At 46.8% G+C, this 12,852-nt stretch overlaps 1 protein-coding gene across 1 annotated transcript in view; it reads right to left on the reverse strand.

Moving 5' to 3' along the window:
• Positions 1-12,852, reverse strand: part of LOC147692577 (cadherin-related family member 4-like) — a 422,868-nt gene that overhangs the window by 339,084 nt on the left and 70,932 nt on the right. The window contains exon 4 of the mRNA XM_086938792.1: positions 1,753-1,844. Coding sequence (XP_086794918.1) covers positions 1,753-1,844 — 92 coding nt within the window. The remainder of the gene's footprint in view (positions 1-1,752; positions 1,845-12,852) is intronic.

Genomic DNA, 12,852 nt, shown 5'->3' on the forward strand with positions numbered 1-12,852 from the left:
TGATCGGGGCTTTGCATTTATATGTGTGCAGACTAATAAAATGTGTTTTCAAAAAAAGGCTCCAGGAAGGGGGCCGCGCGGCCTCCCTCCCAACATTCCAAAGCCCCGAAGGGTGGTAGTCCCCGGGGCTGGGTGGTCTGTCCCCCCTATTTTCTATAGTGGAGCCCCGGGGAGGTGGTGGTCCCCGGGGCGTGTGGGGGGGGCTTGAAACCCCCCACATACATATAGTTAAAGCCCCGGGAGATGGCGATCCCCAGGGCAGAGGGACCCCTCTGGGCCCCCCATTATGGAAAAAAATTGCCCCCGATATTTGACCCCCATGGGGGCTAATTAACAATAAAGTGGTCTTTTTTTCCCAAAACGCGTACCACACGATTTATTTTAAAAAAACATTTAGGGCCTAACGATCCATGTGGGACCCCCTGAGCAGGCCTAGAGGGTCAGGATGTTTCTACCCTGCCCCCTTTCCTTATTTTTCAACTTTGTTTTACTCTTTTCTTGTGACTCGGTTCTACCGAGGCACAAGATGGCTGCCAACACTTCCTGGTTTGGAGTGTTGACAGACAGTTGACATCCAATCAACATGCAGCTCGTGTTCGTAATTGTACGGATTTCCTTACGCGTACAGTACTTCGTCTCTAGATATCACTATGATTTTACTTTAGATTTTCTCAGTAACTTCTGAACGGATTTACACCATTTAACAAAAAGCACAATCTGCGAACCGAACTCTACCTCTCTGCCAAATTTGGTGTAATTCCGTTCAGCCGTTCGGCCTGTAGCCCTGGCTAAAGGTCCCTATGGAAAATTGCATGGGGAAAACACCTTTTGGGACCCCCCTTTTTTCTCGGCCCCTACTTGACGAATCACCCCCAAACTTTCAGGGAAGGAGCGGAGCAGGCCATTTTCTTGGAGAAATTCCCCCGGCGCCAAAGTTATTCCAACTAGAATGTTGTGGATTTCCTATGCTAACTAGGTCCTAACTATAACTACCTACTGGCGACCGCCAGTAGGTAATATATATATACATATATATATATATATATATATATATATATATATATATATATATATATATATATATATATATATATTACCTCCATTCTGAGGTCAATAGTAGGTAGATGTTAAAACCTCGATGCATTAGTTGTACACTATTCTTAATTGGCTTTCGATGTTCGGTGACCAATTTACTTATAATTCTTCTAGGAAGAGCTTTAACTGTTTAAAGATTGTTTATGCACCATCTAATAGTCCTTATTCTTATTTCCACTGCATTGTTTATGTCCAGTTGCTGTCATCCATGTATGCTGTCCTTCATGTCCTAGTATCCTTAGGGATGTGCAAATTAACTTAAATTAATCTATTTTCCAAATAATGCAAGCTTGTTGTAATACATGAAAGTTTCATTTAAATAAATGAGTCTTTCGCAAGGAACGTTTTGTGGGCAAATTCCCTTTCAAAATATTATATGTTGGAACTTTTGCCAACAAGCACTGTTTAGCAAGTTAACATCATCTGCAAATTTCACAAATTGCAATATGTGTACATTTTGCAACACAATGTGGACAAAATGATAATGTTACAAATTTGTTGTTACTACTGGGTCCTTGCTTTAAATAGAGTATGACATTTTGTTGCTGCTCTGATTTCCATTTTAATCTATATCCTGTGTGCTCTGAAGTTGGTGTAAGGCATGCAAATATGGTCCTCAAAGAAATTAAATAAATATGTATCATACTTTATACTCACAGTCAGGATTCCAGACACTGGGCCTTGTATAACCACATTGTAAATCGGAATCAAAGGTGATACATTTTCAAGAACCTGCACCGTCTCACCAACTAGGTTAAACAAAATGAGAATGGAAAGTTAATGAAAATTAAAAGCAAAAGACCACACAACATCTCCCTATCTCTCAAACAAAACATATGAATCCCAACCCAAAAGAAAAAAAACCATGTGTAAACATGCATAATGGAATGTGCAGTATTCTGAACAACACAAAATAAACCTCCTAGGAGTAATTGTTGCCCCATAGTGAACAAGAGTGAAAGCTTACTTAGTCATTCCAAAATGGAAACATGTGACCTTTAACACACCAAAGGGGACGTGAAGAATGGTTGCAAATATTACCCAGGCTTCTCTAAAGAGTAGCTCCTGAGTTTCTGGTAGCTCTCAAGCTAACTGGCATTAGCATTCCTGTGTGCAGCCCAGCCTGCTAAAGTAGAGGCTTTGGCTACATGTATACCAAAACAGAAAAGCAAATATTCGAGATGAAAATGTATTTTCAGAACTCATAAGCTGATCTTTACAGAAAATGGCTGAATCTCCAAAAGTATATTTAAGCTGATCATGCAGTGCTGTGGAGAATTTATTCTTATTTACCTTGGTGCCAGGGGTCTTGCAGGTATAGCTGTTATGCATTACCCATGCAGAGACATTCCAAACTGAGAAAGCCTTTTTAGCACAACTGGCAATCCTGCCTGATGCACTGAGGTGATCACTACTGATGTACTCTGGGTAGCATTCAAATCTATTGTTTTTTACGCACTGTGCCACTTTAGCCAGGAGCCTGCTTTATGGAAAATAGAACTGTCCATCTTAAACTAACTGCCAGGTGTGACCCTTTCCAAAACAGAACACAAGCAACCCCTGACAGGTTACAGCCTTGTTATTGGATGTTTAGGGCATGTTCACACTTGAGCAAGATCATGCAGCCAACTCTCTAGGGCAGCACACCGCACATGTCAGGGGTTACCGTCTCACAGCCCTTGGTGTTCATGCTAATGATACCAAAACTGTGACACCGAAGAGGCTCAATTGCATTTAGTGATGCATGGAGGTTGCTGCTCAAGCCCTGCGTATTGGAGTCACGCTCTTACGTCACTTGTGGTTGATAGCTCTGCCTTTTACCCAGTCCGCCATCAGCGTTTATTTTTTTATAATTGTATTGCAGTTTTATATTGCGCGAACTAGACCCGAAGGTAGTGGGGCGCTTTACATGAGCACCAGTTACATTACACCTGGACACATTCATTTTTTGGTAGTTCCGGGGAAATATAGGTGATTTGTCCAGAATCACGGGATGTTGAGCCCAGCCAAGACTCGAACCAGGGGCCCGATGTAGGTAGGGCTTTACCGATCGGTATCGGCCGAAAATACCGATTTTTGGCCCTTACCGATCGGTAAACAGCCATCGAGATGTAGGGAACCAAAAACAGAACGAATCGGATAGAAAACCGATTCGGAATGAGTACCGAATGGGAAAGAATCCGATACGTACATACCGAAAATCGGATATGTAACGAATCGGAAAAACACCGAATCGGTTACAAAGACCGAATCGGTCCATGTACCGATTCGTTAGTGACACCGAATCGGAAAATCACCGATTCGGTCCAAGAACCGATTCGTTAGTGACACCGAATCGGAAAATCACCGAATCGGTCCAAGTACCGAATCGTTAGTGACACCGAATCGGAAAATCACCGATTCGGTCCAAGAACCGATTCGTTAGTGACACTGATTCGGAAAATCACCGATTCGGTCCATGTACCGAATCGGAAAAAATACCGAATCGGACATGAGCCGAATCGGAAAACATGCCGATTCGTATGAATCTCCGATCGGGAAATTCCCCGATTCCGACAGTTGGGGAGATGTAGGGAGGCACAGAAACACCGAAATCGGCTCAAAATCGGTAGAATTCACTCGGTATTTACCATGGATTGCAATCAGGTGGTAACCAACTCCAACCCATATAAACAGTCCCAAAATGCATTGCAACTTGCAGGATGGCAGCTTTCTATGTCATTGCGAGGCGGCTACGGCTACAGCAGGAAGGACAGAGGGAATGGCTAAGAAATGAACAGGTCTACAGACAGAGGATAACCCTGTTCATGCTCACTGAGGCTGAGATCCTACAGAGATACAGGCTGGACTCTGACACCATACTTGAGCTCATCAGGGACCTTAAGCCATACTTGGACCACCACACCCCAAGGGCACACGCCATCCCTGCGCACGTCCAGGTGCTATGCAGCCTACACCTGGTAGCGTCTGGCAGCTATCAAAGTGGAGTAGCAGCAGCAGGAGGGGTGAGCCAGAGCAGCCTGTCAAGGTTCTTCCACATATTCCTTGACGCCATGATAGACAGGATGGACCAATACATCTCATTCCCTGCAACCCACGCAGAACTGCTACAAACCAAAGCTGACTTCTACCAGATGGCACAATTTCCCCAAATCATCGGTTGCATAGATGGCACGCATATTCCGATTTGCCCACCAGCGGACACCGAATACATATACCGCAATCGGAAATCTACACACACCATCAACGTGCAGGTGATCTGCAATGCCAAGTACACCATCACAGACCTGGTAGCAAAATTTCCAGGGAGTACCCATGACTCCTATATATTCCAACAGAGCGGCATATATGCACGGCTGATGGCTGGCGAATTTGGAGAAGGATACCTCCTAGGTGAGCCACATCATCAGACCCCCATAACACATAGTAGGTAGGTGTAATACATGTATGCATGTGTCTAATGTGACCCCTTTCTCTTCCAGGCGACAGTGCATATGCCCTCCGCTCATTCATACTCACCCCCTACCTCAACCCCTCCACACCCAGCCAAAGGAGGTATAACCGGGCCCACATACGCACCAGGAATGTTGTTGAACGGACCTTTGGCATCTGGAAAAGTAGATTCAGATGCCTGCACAAGAGTGGAGGTGCAAGGCAGTATACCCCCATCACCTGCTGCAAGATCATAGCTGTATGTGCAATGTTACACAACCTTGCGGTCAAGAAGGGCACTGAGGTGGAGTTGTCTGACTACGAGGACTATGACGACGACGAAGCTGTGCCACTGACACAGCCAGCTGGGGTGTGTACGCCAAGTGATGGCAGATACAGACGTGAGGAGATCACTGAGAACTATTTCTGACTGAGTACAGATGCAAAGACAGCTAAATGTTGCTTGGAAATTTTTTTTTTAATAGTGATGCACCACAGTTACAGCACTGATGTGCATCAAAAAATGGAGATTGTAAACTCAAATAAAGTCCAGGGTTCTGGTTTGCTCATCCCCCCTTGCCAGGCTATTTTTTGGCCCGCTTGCCAGACCCACTGGGGTGTCCCTCGGCCCCCTCCGAATGCCCAGCAGCATCAGCGGATCGCCTGGTGCTCCTCCGTGGCTCTGATGCAGCGCTGGCCGGGCTGCTGCGGCTGCTGCTGTCTCCAGCATCACCCAGGTCCAGGGCAGGATTGGAGGCGGTGTTTGATATTATCATGGCCTCCATGGCCGTGGTAATCCTGGCCATCCCCCTAGTCAGCTCAGCTGTATGCTGACTGAGCACAGATTCTTGATTGGAGCTGCGATGGCACAGTTGTGCGGTCGCCGCTGCAAGGCGGGCCATGGCCCGGTTGAGCACCCGGGCATCCCTCCTGCGCGCAACCTCATGCTCCTCCTGTCTGGCAGATGAGTGGGTGATGGCAGTGGTCAGCCTGCCTAACCCTGCTGCCACCTCCTTGTTGCTGTCCACAACAGCCTGGAAACCCTTCACCAACTCCCCCATCTGCATGTTGTGCTGCAGGAGCTGGCGTTGGCAGGCCATGGTGGATCTGGCCTGTTGGCGCTGGATTTTAACCATCTGTCCCTCCAGGCCCAGGAACACACTGCCCTCCCGTGCTGGTGCAGCAGTGGTGGTGGTGGTGGCACGGCGTCGGGCACTGCTGCTTCCGGCCTGCTGAGTGGGCTGGGGTGCCACTGGTGGGGGTGTGGTGCTGGCCGGTCCCTGAGCCCCTGCTCCCAGGACTGGTTGGACAGGTGGCAAGGCCACGATTGTGGCAGGAGCTGGTGTAGGCGGAATGGTCTGCCTTGTAGGGGAGTTGTCTGGTGAAAATTGCAAGGGGGGTGTGCTGGCCAGTACTGGGGAGTGCACTGCTTGGAAGTCAATGACCAGGACTCCCTCCATTCCTAGCCCTGGGGTGTCTCCTTCCTCATCCTCCTCCTCCTCCTGGCCAGCCTGGCTGGTGCTCGGCCCTGCGACTGCAGTGTTGGACGTTGCTGCTCCCTCTGTTGTCACAGTTGTGCCGCCTGATGGTGCCCCTAGGTACAAAGAAGCATTTGTAAACTGAGTGCCGATGTATTACAGTCAGTACAATTATGGCATTCCACATGTCCTTGCATCTCCTTACACCGTGTCACACTGTTTCCTGTCTTGTGATTCTGCACTGACATATTTGGCTAACTTCTGCTGACTACATGTACCATGATGCTTGTCTCTTGTATGTTGGTGACAGTACAGTGCTGGTGTTTGCCTATGCATTGTGTCTAATGGGGAGGTGTCTGGTAGGGTGTGTCATGATGCGCATGCTTCTTACCTGTAGCTGTGGCTCTCGCAGAGCTGTCCAGGGTCCCGATTCCTACGATGCTCTCCCTCTCGATGGTGCTGGAGACAATTTCCTCCAGCTCGGTGAGGGGTGGCGCCGGGTTGTTGCCTCCTCCAGTGAGTCCAGCCTGCCTTTGAATGTCAGCCAGCTTCCTCTTCGTGAGGCTGCGGAGGTCGTAAAACCTTTTCTTCAGTTCCTCAATGGACCTGGGGGTGACACCAGCAGCATTGACCTTCTGGGCGATGTCGGCCCACATTCTCCTCTTGGTGCTGTCTGGCACGTTGAGGGACAGCTTGCCAAACAGCTGGCGGTGCACCCTCACCACCTCCTCAACCAGCACCTGAAGTTCGGTGGTGGTGAACTTGGGCTTCCTCTTTTGGGAGGACTTCTGGCTTCCTGCCTGATCTGCCATTTTCTCCTGTTCAGTTTGCAACCTCCTTCTCCCACTGCTGCTAACTGTGTGTGTTGGGCTCAGGCAGGCTTTCCAGATATTTCCAGAAACTTCTTAATTAGCTGCACCTGCCAGGGTTGCCACTCCCTGTTTGGGTGGGGGAGGGGGAGCCACCTCATTGGCTGAATCGCCTATTGCCGATTCGGCTTTTACCGATTCGGTAATATCCGAATCGGTAAAATCCGATTCGGTATTATCCGATTCGGTAAAAGCCGAATCGGTTCTTTCAATGCATTCCTATGGGCTTTTTCGCCATGGGTCTATGATTGCCGAATCGGATTTTACCGAATCGGCTTTTACCGAATCGGTATTCGCCGAATCGGGAATATCCGATTCGGTGGTAGCCGATTCAGTGATTTCCGAATCGTTGTTGGCCGATTCGGTACTTTCCGATTCGGACCGAGCAGAATCGGAACGTACCGAATCTCATTACCGATGCCGACCGAATCGGTATTCATTCGGTTTTTTTCCCCTACATCTCGTTTTCCGATTTCAGAATACCGATTCGGCCCGCCTCGGTATTTTGAAATCGGAAAATCGCGTTTACCTACATCGGGCCCCAGGTTCGGTAGCTCCAGAATCGGTAGCTCTGGCAGTTAGGCCACATCAAGCAGTTCAGTTGCAGCCCATGAGATGATGAAGACGTTCGGGGAGAGGCATCGATCAGAAAACGTTTGCCCACACTGCAGCTGGAGTAAGCACTGTTTTATTTTAAGATGAAAGCAGACTGGTACGTTGACGACTTTATGGAGCGCTGTGGCTGCGCGCTGTATGCAGTGAAAGGTGCCATAGTGCCACTTTGAATGAGAACCCTAGTTAATTATTTCCTTTATTTTATGTTAGCGATAGTACTGTATTTCTCCTCAGTTAGTAATGCTCCTCAGTAATGCTGTTGTACTGCTGCATTTAGACGTAACAGCGCCAACTTCTGGAACGTGTGCTTAAGAGAATTTCTAGATGTAGGTAAAAAGGTTTTACCGATTCTAAAATACTGAATTTTACCGATTCGGTATTTTAGAATCGGTAAAACCTATATAGGTAATTATTCGGTTTTTGTTACCGAACCGAATCGGTATTTACCGATTCGGTAATTGCCATTCATTCCTATGAGGAATGAAAGTCAATTACCGAATCAGTAAATACCGATTCAGTAAAATTGTGAAATAGTCAATGGTGGCAGGGTGTCACTTGGACAGCCTGTTGCACCCCTGATTAGTGCTTGTGTGCCATGTGGCACATATACATTCCCTAAGGGCATGTATGTGTGCCACATGGCACAGGTGTAAATGCACATATTTGCATTTACATTGGAATTCGTTATTTACCACCAACTAATAGTGGGTGGTAAATAACGAATCCTTAAAGCCCTGTAGCTCTCTTTACAGTGCTACCTACATTTCAAAATACAGGTTCGGTAATTTTACCGAATCGGTAAATTTACTGATTCTGTAAAATTACCGAATCGGTAAAATTACCGAATCTGTATTTTTTCATGCCCTACATCTCAGTATCCAAATACCGGTCGGTATTTTCGGCCGTTACCGACCGGTATTTGGATACCTACATCTGGCCCTTAGTTTCTCTTGCTGTATGCATTTTTATTTTGACATGGAAGGAATTTATTTAGCTGTGCTGGGTGAAGTGTAGGATTGTATATTTCAATAGTCAGCATAGACATTACCAGATAATCAAGAGGAACGAATGCTTGAAAGCGCACGGCTGAAACGAAAACTCTGTATTGTTTTCCTTATTAAATATAGGTTTTCTTACCCGCACAAGGCAACGATTTGTAGTTATATTTTAAACACCGGCTGGCTGCCTATGTTTCCCTTGTGGCATAGACACCGCATTAACATTGTGTTAAATGGTATACCATCTTGTGCATCATTCTAGTTTTATCATGGAAATGTATCTTTTCTGTCAGGAACAACATTTTACTCAAATATACCTCCAAAGAGGACAGGCAAAAATTGTGCGATTTCCAAATGTAACTCAATATTTCTGGGACTGCTTCCAAGGACATGTTTTGCCATGTTACACAGTGAGAAAATGTATTTAGAAAATTTAACGGGTGTGGTAATTTCAAAAATGAAATCGCTGCCCAACTCAGAATTCCAGACCAAAATGATACCTATAATTACCAGTCAAACTGCGAATTTCAAAGCACTAGGGGGAGAGGTGTGGCGCCGCGGACAGGGCTACTGACGCTGGAATCTAGGGATCACGGTTCGGTCCCTGGTGCGGCGGCAGATTAGCCCAGCACCATGTGACTCTAGGCAATAGTTTGCTTAATCTTCCCGACGGCCTCCAGCGCATGGAGAGTTGGAGACCCTTACGGGTGATTGTGCGCACTTTACAAATGTGGATTATTTTTATGTATGAAGCCTAATACCCGTTCGCAAACGGTCAGATTCTCAGAATATCCCGTTTGCGAACGGGAAAAAGCCTTTTGCGATGTATCATCCCAAAAGGCACTCGCAATACCGGGAATCACAAAATTTGCCCCTTAGGGGCATATGTATGACCACACCATTTTGCGATTCCTTAATAGCGATTTTCAGCGAATCGTTATTAAGGACTCGCAAAATGCAATATATGTAGTAATCGCAATAATAATTGCGATTCCGTAATATTCCTTGATTGCGAGTCGCAAATTGTGATGCGCAATTGAGGAATACCTTCACATTCATTCCTAAGGGCCTATAGACCCATAGGAATGAATGGAAGACATTTGCAATTTGCAAGTACCCCTTAGATACTCGCAACTTGCGAATGCAATTTCAAGGGTGCAAAGGTGTCAAAAGGACATCCTGTTTGTAATTTCTTTGAAAAATGCAAAAAAAAGCATTTTTCTAAGAAATTGTAAATTACCACCAACTTGAAGTCGGTGGAAATTTGTGATTTCTTAGGGCAAAATCGCACAACTTGGGTGCTTCCTGCATTGCATTTAAGGAATCTCAATTTGCGATTCCTTAAATGCATTCGCAAAATAGGGAATCGCACATTTTACGATTCCATATATTGCGAGGGCCTTTTGGGATGATACATCCCAAAAGGCTTTTGCCCGTTCACACATGGGACGATTTTGAGAATCGGCCCATTTACGAACGGGAATTAGGCTACATACATATGCCCCTATGAGTAAGACTGCTTCCCTAAACTGCGCGGGCCTTTTGACACAAAGACCCACCGTTAATGTGACACATGGGCCATCGGGTCATAGATTTGCATCAATCCAACTAGCGGAGGATCCGCTGGTGGAAACCTAGTGGTTGATGCACTTCTAAATGAGGTTGGGGGAAAGCATATTTGGTGGAGCAGGAGGGCTAACGATTGATGGAGAGACTCCCACTTGGACAAACTCAAAATGACCCCCTTTACAAGTTACCCTATAATTACGCTAGTAATGATTGCTGGAACTCAGCAGATCCATTAGGTTTCACCTGGGTACTCATCTGCTGAAAGCAGTTCACATCTCCTGGTGAAAAATTGAGAGATACACAGAATAACTGGGGTAATACCACCATAAATGAGTGATTCTCCAGTTAATTCCACAGTTCTCAGGGAAACATTAGTTTCACCTGTAACCCCTAGTAGTTTCGCACTCCAGGTACCTGAAAATCCAATAAAATAGCCTATAATATTTTACCTCTATTGTAATATTCTGGATACGCGGTTTAAATGTTATTGAATATTTTTTTTCGCTATATTCACAATAAATGTTTATCTTATCACGTTTTGCTCCTATATGCATATTTTGTGTTTGGCTAATGAAGCCCATTGAACATTGCTACTAATATTTAATTTTCAATCAATCAAGTATTATTTATAAAGCACAACTAATCACCCTGGGGTATCCAGGCGCTGTGTTGCAGGTATCATGCGAAGAGCCAGGTCTTGAGTTCCTTCCTGAAGTGATTCAATGAGGGAGACGTAAGGAGATGGAGGGTGTTCAAGGCTTTGGCAGCAAGGTGGGAGAAGGAGCGCACTCCAGAGCCGCTGTGGCAGATACAACGTGTCGGAGCGAGGGAGAGGTGTGCGGAGTGGAGGTTTCTGGAGGGTTCCTGGAAGATTAGGCAGTGGTTTATGTTGTCTGGTCCTTGGTTGTGGAGTGCTTTATTGTTGGGTCAGGAGCTTGAACAGGCATCTCTTCTGGACGGGGAGCCAGTGGAGGTCTTTCAGGTCCTGGGTGATGTGTGTCCTCTTGGGCAGAGGATCAGTCTGGCTGCTATGTTCTGGAGTCTTTGCAGGATCTCAGTGGGGGTGCTGGCATAAAGTGCATTGCCGTAGTCGAGCCGACTGATGATGAAGGCCTACGTCACCATTTTCCTTGCGCTGATGGGGGAACCATTTGAAGATTTTGTGGAGCATGCGTATTGTGTGGCTGACCTGTCATTTCATGGAGAGTTTGCTGTCCAGTATTAATTAATTAATTAATTGTGGGTTTGTAATGCGCTAGAATCGACTCCCGAAGGAGTATCTCTGCGCAGTAGACCGCTGGGGAACCCGTCCTGGCTTTCCCTGTGAGATGGTCCCTACTGGGTATCTCCAAGGTGAAACCAGGCATCCCCAGCGAATGTGGGGGGCCGTTGTGGAGATGAGGCAAGCTAATGCCCAGAGTTGCCAAGTGTGATCCCTGGTTAGAGTAGGCACCGAGATGAGAATTATCGAGTCTGCCGACCCTGGTCCACGACCTTGCCGCGTCGGGAATTGAACCCTGGTCGCGGTCCGTCCTCTGCTCTCAGGTCTGCCGCCTCTAACCAGTGAGCCACACCACTCCACTATGATTCTGAAATTGCAAGTGAGGTCTTTTTTGTGTTGGGAATGGTCCCAGCTCAGCGGGCACCAGGAGTCATTTCAGAGGGTGGTGTGTCTGCCAAAGATCAAGGCTTCGATTTTGTCCGTGTTGAGTTTCTAGGAGTTGTCTTTCACCCATGTCGCAACGTCCTCCGTGCAGGAGTGGAAGCTGGTCTTCATCACTCCACTACAGTCCTCCACTCTACCAACTGAGCTATCGAAGGCTAAGAAGCTGGTCTTCGTGAAGGTGAGGTTCCTTGAGAGAGAGAGGACGAGCTGGGTGTTGTCAGCTTCGGAGATGATGTTGATTTGTGCGATCGGACGATGTCTGCAAGAGGAATCATGTAGAGGTTGAAGAGGGTATGGCTGAGGGATGAGCCTTAGGATACGCCGCAGATGGTGTGCTTGGATTGCGAGATGAATGGCGGGAGGCAGATTCTCTGGGTGCGGCTCGTCAGGAAGGAGACCATCCATCTGAGTGCATCGTCTGTGATTCCAATCTTGTGTAGTCGGTCAATGAGTGTGTGGTGGGAGACGGTGTCAAACGCTGCAGAGAGATCCAGTAGAAGGGGGAGGCTGATTATCTTATGTCGAGTAGGGCTCAGATGTCATCTGTTGCTGCAATCAAGGGTGTCTTGGTGCTGTGGTTGGCTCTGAAGCCTGATTAGGATGGTTCCAGCAATTTGTTTCTTTCCAGATGATCAGTGAGTTTGTAGTTGGTGGCTTTCTCCAGGGCTGTGGCGGGGAATGGGAGATAGAACTGTAGTTATATAGTTCTCTGTGGTCTGCCGAAGGTTTCTTGATTAGCGGTCTAATCTCCGTGTGCTTCCACGCATCTGGAAATGTGGCTGTGGTTAAGGAGGTGTTGAGGAGGGTGGTGAGCTCTTGGCTCCCTTGTTGCTTCCGAGTCGGAGAGGGCAAGGGTCAGTGAGTGCTTCTGAGTGGATGATGTTCATCAGGGTGGTTGTTATTGATGAGCTGAGTTGTTCCCATCTTATGAGTGGGTGGTTGCATTCAATGGGTTGCAGAAGAGGTCACAGTTTTGCATGTTATTTCTTGTTTATATAATATATATGGGATAAATTACACACTGCCACACATTATACAGAGATTATACGTCACCAAGGAATTCCATGACCATATGAGAAATGAGGCCAAAGGCCGCATTCCTTTATAAGGATATGGAACCCTGAGGTGAC

Source organism: Lissotriton vulgaris, chromosome 9 (genome assembly GCF_964263255.1).
Source record: "Lissotriton vulgaris chromosome 9, aLisVul1.2, whole genome shotgun sequence".
Taxonomy (NCBI): domain Eukaryota; kingdom Metazoa; phylum Chordata; class Amphibia; order Caudata; family Salamandridae; genus Lissotriton; species Lissotriton vulgaris.